Source organism: Harpia harpyja, chromosome W (assembly GCF_026419915.1).
Source record: "Harpia harpyja isolate bHarHar1 chromosome W, bHarHar1 primary haplotype, whole genome shotgun sequence".
Taxonomy (NCBI): domain Eukaryota; kingdom Metazoa; phylum Chordata; class Aves; order Accipitriformes; family Accipitridae; genus Harpia; species Harpia harpyja.
Window position 1 is genome coordinate 20,339,708 of NC_068968.1, and position 19,595 is coordinate 20,359,302.

The window sequence follows — 19,595 nt, forward strand, 5'->3', positions numbered from 1 at the left end:
CTTCAAGGTGCTACAGAAAACGATTTTGTTGAAAATGCAGTATAAGGAATATGAACTTCCTGACCTTTAGTTTCTGAATTTTCTGAATTCTGTCCGACTGACACCCAGCTAGTCCCCCAAGCGGCGATCCCCCCCCCACTTCCCAGTTCCTATACCAGATGGGACGTCACATGGTATGGAATACCCTGTTGGCCAGTTTGGGTCAGCTGCCCTGGCTGTGTCCTGTGCCAACTTCTTGTGTCCCTCCAGCTTTCTCGCTGGCTGGGCATGAGAAGCTGAAAAATCCTTGACTTTAGACTAAACGCTACTTAGCAACAACTGAAAACATCAGTGTTATCAACATTCTTCTCATACTGAACCCAAAACATAGCACTGTACCAGCTACTAGGAAGACAGTTAACTCTATCCCAGCTGAAACCAGGACATACTGAATGGAATTACTCCAATATACAGGTAATGTAACTATTTTTCTGGTGTGTTTAACTGCTCCATCAGCAATTAAATCCTTCAGAAAAAGTGCCCTATTAGAGGTCAACACAGTTGAACTAGAAGAGCCGGAAGGAAGGGAGGGAAGAAGTTCATACATGAGATTTTTGGACATTAGAGGTATATAGCAGACTCTGTCCTGCTGAAGAGGAGGAAACAGATGTGGCAAGAAGTCATCAGACTGGAGAGGGAGAGAAGATATTTTATCTTCTTCATGGTCAGATTACAGCATTTTTAAGTCTTGCATAAACGTTACTTATTAGAGGTATTCCTATACAATAATAGGGGACAAACTACTGTGGGAATTGAACAGTGTATGTAAATAGATACAGTGCAGTTTTGATAACTCAGACCCAGAGGGACTGTGGAAAATAATATTGATAACCATTTATATAAAATTAGATGGCTTGGTTATGTTGAAGGAGGTACAAATAATAGGCTGGATTGTGTATTATTGAGGTTGTTGGTTATTCATTGCATTGTGGATTTTGTTTTGCATTAATTGCCTTTGTGGGCAAGGTCCTGTGGGACTTGATTGTGACTGTACACAATATTTTTTTCAGAAAATTCAGGTGTGCAGTGATAGATTGCTGGTTCCAATTCAGGACCCTTAAGTGCTCTTTGAGGATCTAGCGTTTCCCATTGGATTTGGGAGTTAAGCTTAACCATCAAAGTAAAAAAACTTGATTTAAGATTTCTGCATTGTAACAGTACGTTTTCTTCAGCAAAGTGGTATAAAACTGAATTAGGTGTATTGTGCGCAAATTATGTCTGGTAGTTTTTGAAGTGTGCTATGTATATCACTTAATAGAAAGGCGTTGCTGTGTTTTGTTTCCTGTGGATGAATGCATGTTTAGATGATGTCAAATGAATATATCATCTGTTGCACAATTTTTAAGTGCTCTTAAGATGCTTACCAAGACTATGTACTGCATAAGCACTTGCTTGTCTATCATTGCTTCCTGGTCTACCAGTAATACCTTAGAAACCTGAATTTGAAGACCTCTACACTGCCTCCTCTCATGCTTTCTCTGCTGGAGCTGATTGTCTGTCTTATTGACAAGAATACCTTCAGTGTTCTTTGACTTTCATTCCTAACTTAAATTTGCAGCCTAGAGAAGTAATTGCTTGCCATTGCTTCTCCTGCATCTTTTAGGAGATTGTTTTTAAAAACACACTTATCTGTTGGCAAGCAATTCCAATGCTTGATGTGTAAAAAAAATGTTTTGTTGGAACTGGATGTCAGAGTTGTTGTACAAATCAATTAATTTTCTTATTAAAAAATAATCAGTGCTATCCTTAAATCTTAAAGATACCAGGAGAAGAATGTTGCATTTGATATGAAGACTTGATTTCACTTGCAAAATTGACCTTCCTTCAAAGATTGTGGTGCTATCACTGATGTACAATATTTGTTCACAGCATAATTGTCATATTTAATTTCCATATCAGCACTGCTAATGTTTAAATTCTGTTGAAATATAATTGCCCTGTAGAGGGGTTGCAGAGGTTCTTTAATCCATCTCTCAGTGCAGCAGACTGAATAATGCAGAATGGAGGAATACATTAATTCTTGTGAGGACGGATGCATTTCTGCAGTGAGACTGCTTAAAATGACAGCTGAATCTGATATAATTTCAGATTGGGAATATGGTCAAGACATACCTGTTTCAAGAAGCATCAGGTTTAATGTGCCTGTGCTGAGCTTGTAAAGGTAATAGCAAAAAGCAGATTACAGGAACTGGAATAATTCCTCTGGTCCCCCCAAAAAAACAATTTGTGTCGTGGTTTAACCCCAGCCAGCAACTAAGCACCATGCAGCCGCTCACTCACTCTCCCCCCACCCAGTGGGATGGGGGAGAGAATTGGAAAAAAAAAAAGTAAAACTCGCGGGTTGAGATAAGAACAGTTTAATAGAACACAAAGGAGGAAACGAATACTGATAATAATAATAAAATGACAATAATAATACTAAAAGGATTGGAATATACAAAACAAGTGATGCACAATGCAATTGCTCACCACCTGCTGACCGATGCCCAGTTAGTTCCCGAGCAGCGATCCCTCCCAGCCCCACTCCCCCCAGTTTATATACTAGACATGATGTCACATGGTATGGAATACCCCGTTGGCCACTTTGGGTCAGCTGCCCTGGCTGTGTCTCCTCCCAACTTCTTGTGCCCCTCCAGCCTTCTTGCTGGCTGGGCATGAGAAGCTGAAAAATCCTTGACTTAGTCTAAACATTACTTAGCAACTGAGAGAGACTGAAAGAGTTAATGTCTCAAACATTGTGGTGGGGCAAGTTCTGCATAAAAACGAACTCTGCATAACAATGAACCCTGCATGGCAAGGAACCACAGGTGAAAAGAAGGATGAGCACAGGACATCAGCAAGAGGACAGGGAGGGCATGTCAGAGGGCGAGGGTGTGCAGCTCTGTGTTTGAATAAGCTGTTCTGATATGCTGAGTGGGGCAGCTCACCATGCATGGCTAAAGATCAAACAATGGTCATGCCTGCAGGGAAGGGGAAGTTACTCCCCAAAGGACCCCCAAGCCCACTGACCCATTTCCCGAAGGTTCTGAAATCACAAACCATGCATGGTACCTAATTAGCCTAATGAGTTCGAGTGCCCGCCCGAAGGAGGGGCAAGGAGATGATAAAAGGACACAGCCTAAAGCCTCACTTGCATGCACCCACTGGAACTGGACCGCTAGGCTGACTGGACCAATGCTGGACCCAGGACCGGTGAAATCTTTCTCTTTTCTTTTCCTCTTCCTCTCTCTGTCTCACTCTCTTTCTCTCCCTTTTTTCATAACCCCTACACCTCATCCCTTTAAGACTTAAAACCGTTGACCAAGTCTGGGACTAGGAGTGGATCCAGCCGCCCCTAGGCTCTTCTCTGAGAAGGAGTCTAGAAAGCAAGGGGGTCCGCTCTGAACCTCGTGACCCAACAGCAGGGATCTCCTTATTTTCTTCCCTGAATTGATGTATATGGTTACCACGGGTTACACGGTTTACTGAGGTAGTTCCATGCCAATTCTTCTTGAGAGAAACCCCACCACCTACTGTTAACGCCTTCCAAGTTCAGTTTGCTTCTGCCATGAACAAAATGTTTACTTGATTGTTTGGTGTTGCTTCACCTTAATTTAGCCCGAGGGAATTCCGAATTCACCACGTCCCCTCCCTGGTCTGTCCAGCCTGTGTCGTGACATGAGGCCATAGGATTTCTTGTGCTTCCATTTGATAACATGAGATCTGTTATCATCCCTCTTGTTATTGTCTCTAGCAGGGAGACAGAACCTGAATGGTACTGTATCGAAGGTAACTTTTTTCTTTGTAGGCATCTGGCACTTAAATGCTGTGTGAGGAAAAAGACTTTTAGAAGTAAATAATTTTAGTTGTATTTCAATGTGATGATGTTCTGAATTGTGATTTTTTTTTTTTCCTCCAGAGCTGAGTTCAGAAAACTTCAAAAATTGCTTTAAGATCATCAATGCTTATATTTTCTTATCATCATCTGAATTTTTACAGGTATGTTACCATTATATAAAGCTTCATATTAGCACCTTAGTTTTCTGCTGGCAAACTGTTTTTTGGTTTGTTTTGGTTTTTTTCCTCATGTTGAGAAACATCGTACACACAGACATTTGTACTCTTACTCATTTATGTGTATACAAGCATGTTGTTCTGATGTTAGCTCTTTATGGCACATGGTGGACACTCAATCAAATCGTATTTGAGAAAGACTATTATTTAGAATTAGTGTTTTAATTTAGTACTTTGGTACCTGAAAAAGTCCTATGCAGGGTAGTAATACTTATTCTGTTAATTATCTTGCCATGTTAAAATTATGATCATAAGTTCTAGCAGGAAATGAACTAGAGATATTATGCCTTGTTCTCAAACCTTCTTAATTAGAAAACTCATTGGTTGTTTAAAAAACCTGCAACTTAAAAAAACCAAACCAAAAAAACCCATCCCCCACCCCCAGAAAAACCCCAAAACAAACAACACTTTGATTAGATTTTAATTGGTTCAGGAAAGATGAGCCTTGCAGCAAATATGATCTTTGAAGAGAAGCTGGATCTTTGGACATATGTAATCCCTAATGTGTTGAGTTTTTAAATATATACATAGATATAAAACATGTTTGCATAATACCTTCTTTTTCGTTTAATTTCAGATGTATGCTGCTGACTTATGTCAGTCATTTTGTGAACTCTTAAAGGACATAACTACTGAAAGTCAAGTTCAAGTTTTAAAGGTAGAGTCTAATTAAAATAATGTTAATACCCTGATATTCATCTCTGGACATCTGTATTCTTGGTAGTGTTTTGTCAGCTTAGAGTAATATTTTCAAGTATGATGAATGTAGAACATGTAGGAAAAAACCAGCTTATTTAGCACACATTGTCATTGGAGTCAGTGGTGTTTTAAACTACTGTCGTGGTTTAACCCCAGCCAGCAATTAAGCACCACTCAGCTGCTCGTTCACTCACTCCCCCCACCCAGTGGGATGGAGGAGAGAATCAGGGGAAAAAAAAAGTTAAACTCATGGGTTGAGATAAAGACAGTTTAATAGGACAGAAAAGGAAGGGAAAATAATAATAATAATAACAATCATAGAATCATTTAGGTTGGAAAAGACCTTCAAGATCATCGAGTCCAACCATCATCCATGCCCACTAAACCATGTTATGGAGTACCTTGTCTAAGTGCTTTTTGAATACCTCCAGGGATGGTGACTCAACCACTTCCCTGGGCAGCCTGTTCCAATGCCTGACAACCCTCTCAGTAAAAAACTTTTTCCTAATATCTAACCTAAATCTCCCTTGCCTCAACTTGAGGCCATTTCTTCTCGTCCTATCTCCAGCCACCTGACAGAAGAGACCAACACCCACCTCACTACAACCCCCTTTCAGGTAGTTGTAGAGAGCGATAAGGTCTCCCCTCAGCCTCCTCTTTTCTAGACTGAACAACCCCAGTTCCCTCAGCCGCTCCTCATAAGACTTGTGCTCCAGGCCCCTCACCAACTTGGTTGCCCTTCTCTGAACACGTTCCAGCAACTCAATGTCTTTCCTGTAGTGAGGGGCCCAAAACTGAACACAGGACTCGAGGTGCGGCCTCACCAGTGCCGAGTACAGGGGAACAATCACCTCCCTGCTCCTGCTGGCCACACTATTTCTGGTACAGGCCAGGATGCTGTTGGCCGCCTTGGCCACCTGGGCACACTGCTGGCTCATATTCAGCCGGCTGTCAACCAGCACCCCCAGGTCTTTCTCTGCTGGGCAGCTTTCCAGCCACTCTTCCCCAAGCCTGTAGTGCTGCATGGGGTTGCTGTGACCCAAGTGCAGGACCTGGCACTTGGCCTTGTTGAATCTCATACGATTGGCCTCAGCCCATCAATCCAGCCTGTCCAGATCTCTTTGTAGAGCCTCCCTCCCCTCAAGCAGATCGACCCTGCCTCCCAACTTGGTGTCATCTGCAAACTTGCTGAGGGTGCACTCAATCCCCTCATCCAAATCATCGATAAAGATATTAAACAGAACAGGGCCCAACACCGAGCCCTGGGGAACACCACTCGTGACCCGCCGCCAACTGGATTTCACCCCATTCACCACTACCCTCTGGGCTCGGCCATCCAGCCAGTTTTTCACCCAGTGAAGAGTACACTTATCCAGGCCACGAGATGCCAGTTTCTCAAGGAGTATGCCATGAGAGACAGTGTCAAAGGCCTTGCTGAAGTCAAGGAAGATAACATCGACAGCCTTTCCCTCATCCACTAGGCAGGTCACCTGGTCATAGAAGGAGATCAGGTTGGTCAAGCAGGACCTGCCTTTCATGAACCCATGCTGACTGGGCCTGATCCCCCTCTTATCCTGGACTTGCCATGTGAGTGCTCTCAAGACAAACTGTTCCATAATCTTCCCTGGTACCGAGGTCAGGCTGACAGGCCTGTAGTTCCCCGGATCCTCCCTCCGACCCTTCTTATAAATGGGAGTCACATTGGCAAGCCTCCAGTCCTCTGGGACCTCCACTGTTGACCAGGATTGCTGATAGATGATGGAGAGTGGCTTGGCAAGGACCTCTGCCAGTTCCCTCAGTACTCTTGGATGGATCCCATCAGGTCCCATAGATTTGTGAGTGTCCAGATGGCGTAGCAGGTCCCTAACTAATTCCTCCTGGATTAAGGGGGGTATGTTATGCTCTTCATCCTTACCTTCCAGCTCAAGGGGTAGAATACCCTGGGGATAACTGGACTCACTATTAAAGACTGAGGCAAAGAAGGCATTAAGTACCTCGGCCTTTTCCTCTTCACTGGTTGCTACGTTCCCTTCTGTATCCATTAAAGGAAAGATATTCTACTTGGGATTCTTTTTACTGTTAACATATTTGTAAAAACATTTTTTGTTGTCCCTTACGATAGTGGCCAGATTTAGTTCTAGCTGAGCTTTTGCCTTTCTAATTTTCTCTCTGTATGATCTACAAGATCCCTGTACTCCTCCCAAGTTGCCCGCCCTTTCCTCCAGAGATTATAAACTCTCCTTTTTTTCTTAAGTCCTAGCAAAAGCTCCCCATTCAGCCAGGCCGGTCGTTTTCCTTGGCAGTTCGACTTGCGGCACATGGGAATAGCCTGGTCCTGAGCCATTAAGATTTCCTTTTTAAAGAATGTCCATCCCTCCTGGACCCCTTTGCCCTTCAGGACCGTCTCCCAAGGGACTCTCTCAACCAGTGCCTTGAAGAGGCCAAAGTTAGCCCTCCGGAAGTCCATAGTGGTGGTTTTGCTGACCCCCTTCCTTACCTCACCAAGAATTGAGAATTCTATCATTTCATGGTCGCTAAGCCCAAGACAGCCTCCGACCATCACACCTCCCACCAGTCCTTCCCTGTTCGTAAACAATGGATCTAGCAAGGCTCCTCCCCTGGTTGGCTCACCCACCAGCTGTGTCAGGAAGTTATCTTCCACACACTCCAGGAACCTCCTAGATTGTTTACTCACTGCTGTGTTGTATTTCCAGCAGATGTCTGGAAAGTTAAAGTCCCCCACAAGGACAAGGGCACACGATTCTGAGGCTACTGCCAGCCGCTTGTAGAACAATTCATCCGTCTCTTCACCCTGGTTGGATGGTCTATAACAGACTCCCAGCACAATATCTGCCTTATTGGCTTTCCCTCTGTCCTGGTTTCAGCTGGGATAGAGTTAACTGTCTTCCTAGTAGCTGGTACAGTGCTATGTTTTGAGTTCAGTATGCGAAGAATGTTGATAACACTGATGTTTTCAGTTGTTGCTCAGTAGTGTTTAGACTAAAGTCAAGGACTTTTCAGCTTCTCATGCCCAGCCAGCAAGAAAGCTGGAGGGGCACAAGAAGTTGGCACAGGACACAGCCAGGGCAGCTGACCCAAACTGGCCAACGGTGTATTCCATACCACGTGACGTCCCATCCAGTATAGGAACGGGGAAGTGGGGGGGGAATCGCCGCTCAGGGACTAGCTGGGTGTCGGTCGGCGGGTGGTGAGCAATTGCACTGCGCATCATTTGTACATTCCAATCCTTTCATTATTACTGTTGTCATTTTATTAGTGTTATCATTATCAGTTTCTTCTTTTCTGTTCTATTAAACCGTTCTTATCTCAACCCACGGGTTTTGCTTCTTTTCCCGATTTTCTCCCCCATCCCACTGGGTCGGGGGGAGTGAGTGAGCGGCTGCGTGGTGTTTAGTTGCTGGCTGGGGTTAAACCACGACACCCTCTCATCCTTATCCATAAGCACTCCACCTTGTCATCAGAATTGTGTAGCTCTGTACAGTCAAAACATTCCCTAACATAGAGAGCCACCTCACCACCTCTTCTACCTTGCCTATCCCTTCTGAAGAGCTTATAGCCATCCATCGCAGCACTCCAGTCACGGGAGTCATCCCACCATGTTTCCGTGATGGCGACTAAGTCATATCTATCCTGCTGCACGATGGCTTCCAGCTCCTCCTGTTTATTGCCCATGCTGCGTGCGTTGGCATAGATGCATTTGAGCTGGGTTATCGAATCCACCCCTAACATCGGCACGCTGCCCCCAGGCTCATCTCTGGTGCACCTAGTTTTATCCCTTACCCCCTTCAAACCTAGTTTAAAGCCCTTTTTATGAGCCCTGCCATCTCATGAGCGAGGATTCTCTTACCCCTTTGAGATAGCTGGATGCCATCTGTCACTAGCAAGCCCGGTGCCATGTAAACCTCCCCATGATCAAAAAACCCAAAATTCCACCTATGGCACCAGCCTCTGAGCCACGTATTAACCAGGTGTGTTTTCCTGTTCCTTTCAGTGTATTTCCCTGCCACTGAAGGGATTGAGGAAAACACTACCTGTGCTCCCGATCTTTCTACTAATCGTCCCAGTGCCCTGAAATCCCTTTTGATTGCCTTTGGATTCCTCTCTGCAATCTCATCACTGCCAACCTGCACAACTAGCAATGGGTAATAATCAGAGGTCCGAACCAGACCAGGGAGTTTCCTGGTAATGTCTTTTACCTGGGCCCCAGGGAGGCAGCAGACTTCCCTGTGGGATGGGTCAGGTCTGCATATCGGGCCCTCTGTCCCCCTTAAGAGGGAGTCGCCTACAACAATTACCCTCCTTTTTCTTTTTTCAGAGGATGTGAGAATGCGTGGGGATGCCCGATTGGGCTTAGGCACCTCCCTAGATAGGGCTTCATCTACACTCTGATCTTTACTGGCCTGGTCCTCAACTTCCAGAGCCCCATACCTGTTGAGTAGGGGCAACTGGGAAGGTGAGGGAGACCGGGAGGGGATTCTCCTGCCTCCCTGAGCAGGGACCTGTATCCATTCCCCTCCATCTCTTAGGTCCCCTCCTGCCTGGTGGCAGGAGGGCAGGGGGTCCTCTTCTTCTTGCAGAGCCTCCATATGCTGCCTCTGCCTCAGGGATGGTAGGGTGTGGGCCCACCAATCTATCTCCCTCTCACACTCCCTGATACTCCTCAACCTTTCCACTTCCTCCTTCAGCTCTACCACCAGGCTGAGCAGATCATTCACCTGGTCACACCTCACACAAGGGGTGTCCCTGCTGACCTCCATCATTTCTGATAGACTCAGGCACTCCCTGCAGCCAGAGACCTGGACAGCTGCACGTTTACATGGGACCTCTGTCTGCATTGCCACATTTTTCCTAACAATGGCTTTCCCCCGAGTGGCAACCATAGCTGGGTCTCCCTCTGGGCCGACACCCACCACTTGAGTAGCCTGCTCGAGCTGGGAAGAGGGGGGGCTGCGCCCTACCTGCACGCCCAGCCTGCACAAACTGACGCCCTTTCTGACGCGCCACGCCCTGTTTGCCCACCCTGTTCGCCACGCTCCTCAGGGCTGTTGAAATCTCCCGCGGTTGCCCCTGGCAACGCCCACGCCGCGTCAGCCTCTCCCGCGAGAGCCGCCGGCTCTGGCCGGGTCCCTCTGCCCTTCCCCGGCGCTCCTGGGCCTCGGGAACCTCCCAGTCCGCCTCAATCTAGCGCTTAGCCGCCGACTTACCGTTGCCTCTGCTGGCCTCGCCGCTGACTGAATAATAATAGAATATACAAAACAAGTGATGCACAATACAGTTGCTCACCACCTGCTGACCGATGCCCAGCCAATCTCCAAGCCACGGAGTTCTCCAGCCAACTCCCCCCAGTTTATATACTGGGCGTGACATCATATGGTATGGAATGCTCGTTTGGGTCAGCTGTCCTTTCTGTGTCCCCTCCCAGTTTCTTGTGCACTCCCAGCCTCTGCTGGCAGGGCAGTATGAAAAGCCGAAAAGTCCTTGCCTTAGTATAAACATTGCTTAGCAACAACTAAAACATAAGTGTATTATCAACATTATTCTCATCCTAAATCCAAAACACAGCACTATACCAGCTACTAAGAAGAAAATTAACTTTATTCCAGCCAAAACCAGGACAACTATACATTTAAAGTGTGTGCACGTGTGTATAAAGAGTGCGTATATACATGTGCACACAAATATATTTTTTTAAAAAATACTAATTTTCCCAAGAGAAGGTTAGTATAGCCCCAAATAGAGCACCCTAAAAGATAATTACTTAACGCACTGTTCCTGTACCCTCTCTGCAATCCTTTCTTTACTTCATGTGAATCCAAGGTGGTGTCCTTAGATAAATGACTTCTAAGCTAGTTTGAGTCTGAGTTTGTACAAATGGATTTAGATTAAGAGTTCTTTCCCATTTGATTATTTTCTAGATTACTAGAGAAAGGAGGTTAGTGAGGGCTTGGACCCTCATGAAAATAGTTTGTTCTACAGCTTGGCAACAGCACACTTAAACAGCCAGATGACCAGTCACTGCATTGCAAAGATGATGCTATCATAGAAAATCTTGAGAGCATTAAGTTGCAAAGCAAGGATTGTGTTTGGATCAAAGTAACTTGATTTAATCTTTGGCTATCAGTGGACTCATGGAAGTTAGAGTTGTTAATTTCTAATTGAATTTTGGAATGGAGATTACCAAAGTATAACATAAAAGATACTCACACTTCTAGTTACAAAATAAAAAGGCAAAATTAATCTAATTATGGAAGCTGTCCTAATTAAATTTTCAGCTTGGTTCAGAATTCAGAAAAAATATTTTTCATTATTTGGATGAAAATACAACATTAAGAAATTATTTAACCTTAAAAAAGCCAAAATTATACTTGTGTATGAATAATCTAGGTTCATTTTGCAGGTTTCTAATAAAAATGTGAAAAGGTAGGTAATCTAATTGCTGTATCTAGCCATCCAAATTGTGAGTTTTGTCTCTACCCTATCAGCCAGTACTGATCTTTTTGCTCATGCAAACAACATTATTATATCTACTAATTTTTTGATATATTAATTTTCCTTTTTAGTATTCAATACAATAAAAATAATCATATGGTTCAATTTTTGTAACCGCACACTTGAATAACTGACAAGATAAGGGTTAAGTAATGAGTCTGCATACATGTGTATTATTATAAAAACTGTTTAGGTGATTTTATGATTAAATAAGCACTAAAGGATCAAGATTCACTTTTTGGTTTTTTTGCTGCATTTCTGTATGACCATTAGAACTTAATAGGTCTAGAGCCAAGCTTTTCCAGTCTTTATTGAATGTTGAATGTATGTGCTCTCTTTATCATATTCCTTTGTGTAGCATACTTGCATTTGTACCATGACAGTGTTCAACCAATCTTTGCTTTTGTCATGAATTGCTGTTGTAATGGCAACAACTGCTTAAATAGAGTTGCTAGAGGCTTTTCAAAGTATTTTAAAAACTATTTTCACACAAACTTCAAATGGTATTATGAAACAGATGTTATGTAATTCATAAGCTTTTAAAATATTAAACATAATACTTTAAATGTGCCTTTTGAAGAATTTCAGGAGGAAATAAAATTCGACTATGCACTGAAAGATAGTTGAGGAGTAACTGTAGTGTATTACTTTTTATGTTTCCAGTGGCTGTACTTGGAACTCTGTGTTGCTTACAAAAATCTTGGACTTGATTTCAGTTAATTATAAATGTAACAACGGAGGCAAAAGTTAGAGCCCACCTACCTCTTTGGGTTACACAACTGCTTGCAGAATCCCAGGAAAGGAAAGCAACAGAAGTTGATAGTTCTCTCCATTTGTAGTTCTTGCTGTGAGGAGCTTAAGGACTCTAGTTCTGTAGTTTAAAATGTCAATTCATCTCTATCAATACTGTTATTTAGAGTCTATAGTTGGGCAACTGTTTGATGCAGCAGCTTGTAATGTGATCCCTAAAATGGAATGATGCTGCTAATATAGTATCGTTTATCCACTTGGCTCCCAGTGTGACCTTGCATTATCCACAAGGTTTGTCCAGTATACTTTGAATGCCCTCCTAATATGCCTACCTGCAGAGGCATAACTGAGATATAATCCATGTAAGTATTTTTATAAAAAAGAAAATGTTTTGTCAGGCATCACTATGCTGACTTGTTAAACAAAAAAACCCTAAGATAAATATTGGGAAAAGAAACACCTGGGAGCATTCTCTGAAATATTTTCTTACAAGCAGCTTTGGCTGGATTGAAAATAGACATTAGAACAGTAAATAAATGGATAAGGTTGAAAAACATTAATTTGGATTGATAAAAATATTTATTTCAAGATTGCTGAGGCTTGATGTGACTTGATTTTCTAATTATCTGAGAGAGACCATCAAAGGTTTGAAAAGATTCTGTACAAGGAACAAGTGAGTTAGCCAAAACTTTCAGTTCCCAAAAGATATGAGTGGGGAAAAGTTATGGTTCCCCCCCATATAACAGTATGTTAAAGGTCTACAAAATTGAGAGGCAGTGAAAGGGGTCAACTGCTTAACATCTCTCTCAAGGCAAGTGTCGTGGTTTAAGCCCAGCCGGCAACAAAGCACCACGAAGCCGCTCGCTCACTCCTCCCCCCCGGCCCCGGTGGGATGAGGAGGAGAAAATATAAAGAAACACTCGCGGGTCGAGACAAGGACAGGGAGGGATCACTCACCGCTTATGGTCACAGGCAAAAGACAGGCTCAACTTGGGGAAAAAAACAAATCAATTTAATTTACTACAAATCAAATCAAAACAAGGATAATGAGAAGTAAAACCAAACCTTAGAACACCTTCCCCCCACCCCTCCCTCCTTCCCAGCTCAACTCCACTCCCAATTTTCTCTACCTCCTCCCCCTGAGGGAGAAAAAAAGAAAGAAGAAAAAGAAAAAAAACCAAAGCAACAAAAATCCCAAAGCTCTTTCTTCAAGCAGCAGGATTTTTACATACACATGGGTTCACGGGAGACTGGACAAGAGCACAGAAGAACAGTTCCTTGAGGAAGTCCCCCTGAGCTGAAAGTAGGTGGAGACTGAGAAGAGCATTTAAGGGAGGTACCTTTATATGCTTGCCCCATTCTTTCTTTTTTATACACATCTGTGCATAGATGTGTGGTCTCTGTCCTTACTCCCCATAGGAGTGTATAGGTATCAGCCCATTATTCTCACAGCCTCTTCCCCTCTCCATCTTGGTACAAGGAGAGAGCCCAAACAGCTGGGGAGAAGAAAGCCTGAAGAACACAGAAAAAAAAATTACCTCAGGGAACAGCTCATGGGGGAAGAAAAAAAGAGCAGAGAAGAATGTAAAAACTGGGCACGGGTGTGTGTGCGTGTGTGTGTACTGAGAATAGCACATCTTGATCATCTGCAAAGAGATGGTGGGTCCTAATCAATGGTTCTTCAAAAAAGTAACAGGACAAAGCTATGGAAATAAGCTTTAAACTGCTGGCACTCCTCCCTGTCAACCCCACCTCATCAAGCTGCTTTTCCTGGAGCCGGGGCTGGCCAGATTTGCCAGGGCCAGGAGGAGGCTGATGAGGAGGTGCTTGGCGGGTTTCACTTGGCATGTCAGTTTTCATCAGGTCTGTTATGCAGATCAGGTTTGCAGAATACTTCACTAGAATATACTTTCAGGAATCCTGGGTTTTGCTGGTATTTAATGGTAAACATCCTACCAGGACTTTATATATAGACCAGTATATGTAGTTTTAAAGCTACAGTTAAGATTTTTAAATGTACTTTACTAATTGTCTAATTTGCTTTTGTTCTTAAGGTTGTGGAAAATGTCCTAAAAGTAAATCCTGTTTTGGGTCCTCAAATGTTTCAACCCCTTCTGCCATCAGTATTCAGGGGGATTATAGATGGGGAGGTAAGAGTTACTCTTTAAAACTACTCTCTACTTTTCGTTTTGAACAGGAAAGTACCTTCTGTTATCTGGTCCAGTTTTCTCATATTGACATTGCTCTCACTTTCTCTAGTTTTAAGAGCATCTGATAGGTCTTTGGCAGCTATTTTAAAAGTCTGTACATAGTAGCACAAGAGTTACAGCAACATATTCATCACTTATTCTGTCATCTAGTGTTTATTTTAATAAAATAACACAAATTTTATTCTGCCATTCCTTCACTGTTAACACTGAAAAGTTGCTATGACTATACACTTAGATCCTTTGTAGGTGTTGGGGTTGTTTGTTGTGCTTTAAGACACTTATACTACTCCTTTTTAAGTGTACCTGCACCAGAGAGAAACAAACTGAAAGGGAAGGATGTCATGGTTTAACCCCAGCCAGCAACTAAGCACCACATAGCCGCTCAACTCACTCCCCCCACAGCGGGATGGGGGAAGAGAATTGGAAGGGTAAAAGTGAGAAAACTCATGGGTTGAGATAAAACCAGTTTAATAATTGAAATATGATAATAATAATAATGATGATGATGATGATGATGATGCAATGAAAAGGAAAATAACAGAGAGAGAGAAATAAAACCCAGGACAGACAAGTGATGCAAATGAAAACAGTTGCTCACCACCAACCGACCAATGCCCAGCCAGTCGCCAAGCAGCAGCCCCCCCGCCAACCTCCCTCCTAGTTTTATTGCTGAGCATGACATCATATGGTATGGGATATCCCTTTGGTCAGTTGGGGTCAGCTGTCCCAACTGTGTCCCCTCCCAACTTCCTGTGCACCCCCATCCTACTCACTGGCAGGGCAGTGCGAGAAGCAGAAAAGGCCTTGACTCTGTGTAAGCACTGCTCAGTAGTAACTAAAACATCCCTGTGTTATCAACACTGTTTCCAGCACAAATCCAAAACATAGCCCCATACTAGCTACTATGAAGAAAATTAACTCTATCCCAGCCAAAACCAGCACAAAGGACAAGATTGACTTGACCTTCTTTTTCTTCTTTTTCTAATTGACATAACTAATATGAAGAGATGAAGGATGTGAGAATGCTTTATGTGAGACAGTAGAGGCTTTAAGTTTTTCCTTGCTTAGATGTCTTAAGTTCTCCCTTTTCTCTCTCTTCGCCTTCAACAACTTTCCATGCCGGATAAAGAGGAGTCAAATCCAATATGCTTTAACTGTGTTGCACCTTGCAGTACTAGCAGGAGAAAAAAATACTTTTATCAGCGGAATCAGTGAGTGGAATTCTCTATGCTCTTGACATCTTTGATCAAAACCTTTGCTTTTTTCAGTTGAAGACTTTCAGATATCAATATTTGGCTCCCATTATTATTAATGAAGATATTTCCAAGATTACATTGCTAAGTAATATTACTTGGTTTATTTTTGCTACAAAGAACACAAAAAAGATAGTTTGTTTGAACAATTTGCAGTTGAAGAAAAGACACAAAACTGGAGAGTGCATTATTAAAATGTCTTCTGATATAAGACTATAATAAATTCATTGCCCCTATTCAAAAAGGTATTAGTCTGGGTAAACGTTTTCAGGTAAATGCTGGCATTTTCTTTTTCAAATACATAATTCTACAAAATACTTACTGTTATATTGATAGATGCTGGGTTTAATAAAAAAAAATCTGTAGCTTCTTTTAAAATTAAAAATAATAACAGAAGATAATAAACTAATGAGCTTAGTGTATCCAGTTAATTGTGAGACACATGCAAATTAGTTTTTGGCAAATGTATTGTAGCTTCACTCAGAGAAATAAGTAACAACTTCAGAAATACTAAGCACTTATTAATGTTACTGTCCTGGTTTCAGCTGGGATAGAGTTAACTGTCTTCCTAGTAGCTGGTACAGTGCTATGTTTTGAGTTCAGTATGCAAAGAATGTTGATAACACTGATGTTTTCAGTTGTTGCTCAGTAGTGTTTAGACTAATGTCAAGGATTTTTCAGCTTCTCATGCCCAGCCAGTGAGAAAGCTGGAGGGGCACAAGAAGTTGGCACAGGACACAGCCAGGGCACCTGACCCAAACTGGCCAACGGGGTATTCCATACCATGGGACGTCCCATCTAGTATAGGAACAGGGAAGTGGGGGCAGGGATTCGCCGCTCGGGGACTGGCGGGGTGTCGGTCGGCGGGTGGTGAGCAATTGCACTGTGCATCATTTGTACATTCCAATCCTTTCATTATTGCTGTTGTCATTTTATTAGTGTTATCATTATCATTATTAGTTTCTTCTTTTTCTGTTCTATTAAACCGTTCTTATCTCAACCCACGGGTTTTGCTTCTTTTCCCGATTTTCTCCCCCATCCCACTGGGTGGGGGGGAAGTGAGTGAGCGGCTGCGTGGTGTTTAGTTGCTGGCTGGGGTTAAACCACGACAGTTACTAAAATTGTAAACAGTAATTTTGAACCATAATCAACTTTGAAAGTAATTTTTTAACAGTACAATATATTGTTTATTGCTGTCGTGGTTTAACCCCAGTCAGCAACTAAGCACCACGCAGCCGCTCACTCACTCCCCCCCACCCAGTGGGATGGGGGAGAAAATCGGGAAAAGAAGCAAAACTCGTGGGTTGAGATAAGAACGGTTTAATAGAACAGAAAAAGAAGAAACTAATAATGATAATGATAACACTAATAAAATGACAGCAGTAATAATAAAAGGATTGGAATATGCAAGTGATGCACAATGCAATTGCTCACCACCTGCCAACCGACGCCCAGTTAGGTCCCGAGCGGCGATTCCCCCCAGCCCCACTCCCCCCAGTTTATATACTAGGCATGATGTCACATGGTATGGAATACCCTGTTGGCCACTTTGGGTCAGGTGCCCTGGCTGTGTCCTGTGCCAACTTAGAATCATAGAATCATAGAATCATAGAATCATAGAATCATTTCGGTTGGAAAAGACCTTCAAGATCAAGTCCAACCATTAACCATGCCCCCTAAACCATGCCCTGGAGTACCCTGTCCACTCGCTTTTTGAATACCTCCAGGGATGGTGACTCAACCACTTCCCTGGGCAGCCTGTTCCAATGCCTGACAACCCTCTCAGTAAAAAAATTTTTCCTAATATCTAACCTAAATCTCCCTTGCCTCAACTTGAGGCCATTTCCTCTTGTCCTATCTCCAGCCACCTGACAGAAGAGACCAACACCCACCTCACTACAACCCCCTTTCAGGTAGTTGTAGAGAGCGATAAGGTCTCCCCTCAGCCTCCTCTTTTCTAGACTGAACAACCCCAGTTCCCTCAGCCGCTCCTCATAAGACTTGTGCTCAAGGCCCCTCACCAACTTGGTTGCCCTTCTCTGAACATGCTCAAGCAGCTCAATGTCTTTCCTGTAGTGAGGGGCCCAAAACTGAACACAGGACTCGAGGTGCGGCCTCACCAGTGCCGAGTACAGGGGAACAACCACCTCCCTGCTCCTGCTGGCCACGCTGTTCCTGATACAGGCTAGGATGCCATTGGCCTTCTTGGCCACCTGGGCACACTGCTGGCTCATATTCAGCCGGCTGTCAACCAGCACCACCAGGTCTTTCTCTGCCGGGCAGCTTTCCAGCCACTCTTCCCCAAGCCTGTAGCGCTGCATGGGGTTGCCGTGACCCAAGTGCAGGACCCGGCACTTGGCCGTGTTAAACTTCATACAATTGGCCTCAGCCCATCAATCCAGCCTGTCCAGATCTCTTTGTAGAGCCTCCCTCCCCTCAAGCAGATCGACCCTGCCTCCCAACTTGGTGTCGTCTGCAAACTTGCTGAGGGTGCACTCAATCCCCTCATCCAAATCATCGATAAAGATATTAAACAGAACAGGGCCCAACACCGAGCCCTGGGGAACACCACTTGTGACCCGCCGCCAACTGGATTTCACCCCATTCACCACTACCCTCTGGGCTCGGCCATCCAGCCAGTTTTTCACCCAGTGAATAGTGCACTTATCCAGGCCACAAGACGCCAGTTTCTCAAGGAGTATGCCATGAGAGACAGTGTCAAAGGCCTTGCTGAAGTCAAGGAAGATAACATCGACAGCCTTTCCCTCATCCACTAGGCGGGTCACCTGGTCATAGAAGGAGATCAGGTTGGTCAAGCAGGACCTGCCTTTCGTAAACCCATGCTGACTGGGCCTGATCCCCCTCTTATCCTGGACTTGCCATGTGAGTGCTCTCAAGACAAACCGTTCCATAATCTTCCCCGGTACCGAGGTCAGGCTGACAGGCCTGTAGTTCCCCGGATCCTCCCTCTGACCCTTCTTATAAATGGGAGTCACATTGGCAAGCCTCCAGTCCTCTGGGACCTCCCCTGTTGACCAGGATTGCTGATAGATGATAGAGAGTGGCTTGGCAAGGACCTCTGCCAGTTCCCTCAGTACTCTTGGATGGATTCCATCAGGTCCCATAGATTTGTGAGTGTCCAGATGGCGTAGCAGGTCCCTAACTAATTCCTCCTGGATTAAGGGGGGTATGTTATGCTCTTCATCCTTACCTTCCAGCTCATGAGGTGGAGTACCCTGAGGATGATTGGACTCACTATTAAAGACTGAGGCAAAGAAGGCATTAAGTACCTCGGCCTTTTCCTCTTCACTGGTTCCTACGTTCCCTTCTGTATCCATTAAAGGAAAGATATTCTCCTTGGGATTCTTTTTACTGTTAACATATTTGTAAAAACATTTTGTGCCCATCCAGCGTTCTTGCTGGCTGGGCATCAGAAGCTGAAAAATCCTTGACTTTAGACTAAACATTACTTAGCAACAACTGAAAACATCAGTGTGTTTTCAACATTCTTTTCATACCTAACTCAAAAACATAGCACTATACCAGCTACTAGGAAGGCAATTAACTCTATCCCAGCTGAAACCAGGACACCCAGACTGTCTTCCCTAACATATTTTTTATGTGCACTACAGGGACTTTATCCCCTTCTACAGTATGTAAAAGTTCTGACTGGGCAGGGCCACCCCGATTGGCAGATGCTCTAGTATTAACTAACCAGGTGGCTTTTGCTAAATGTGTATCCCAATGTTTGAAGGTTCCACCCTGCATTGCTCTCAATGTAGTCTTTAACAGTCCATTGTATCGTTTGATTTTCCCAGACTCTGGTGCATGATAGGGGATGTGATATACCCGCTCAATGCCATGCTCTTTGGCCCAGGTGTCTATGAGGTTGTTTCAGAAGTGAGTCCTGTTGTCTCACTCAGTTCTTTTGGGGTGCCACAAGACCTGCTTTTCAAGGCCCAGGATAGTGTTCCGGGCAGTGGCATGGGGCACGGGATATGTTTCCAGCCATCCGGTGGTTGCTTCCACCATTGTAAGCACACGGCGCTTGCCTTGGCGAGTTTGTGGGAGTGTGATATAG

At 43.9% G+C, this 19,595-nt stretch overlaps 1 protein-coding gene across 1 annotated transcript in view; it reads left to right on the forward strand.

Moving 5' to 3' along the window:
• LOC128136185 (importin-11-like) overlaps positions 1 to 19,595 on the forward strand; it is a 180,027-nt gene that overhangs the window by 113,501 nt on the left and 46,931 nt on the right. Inside the window, exons 23-25 of the mRNA XM_052775369.1 lie at positions 3,938 to 4,017; positions 4,670 to 4,750; positions 14,106 to 14,201. Coding sequence (XP_052631329.1) covers positions 3,938 to 4,017; positions 4,670 to 4,750; positions 14,106 to 14,201 — 257 coding nt within the window. The remainder of the gene's footprint in view (positions 1 to 3,937; positions 4,018 to 4,669; positions 4,751 to 14,105; positions 14,202 to 19,595) is intronic.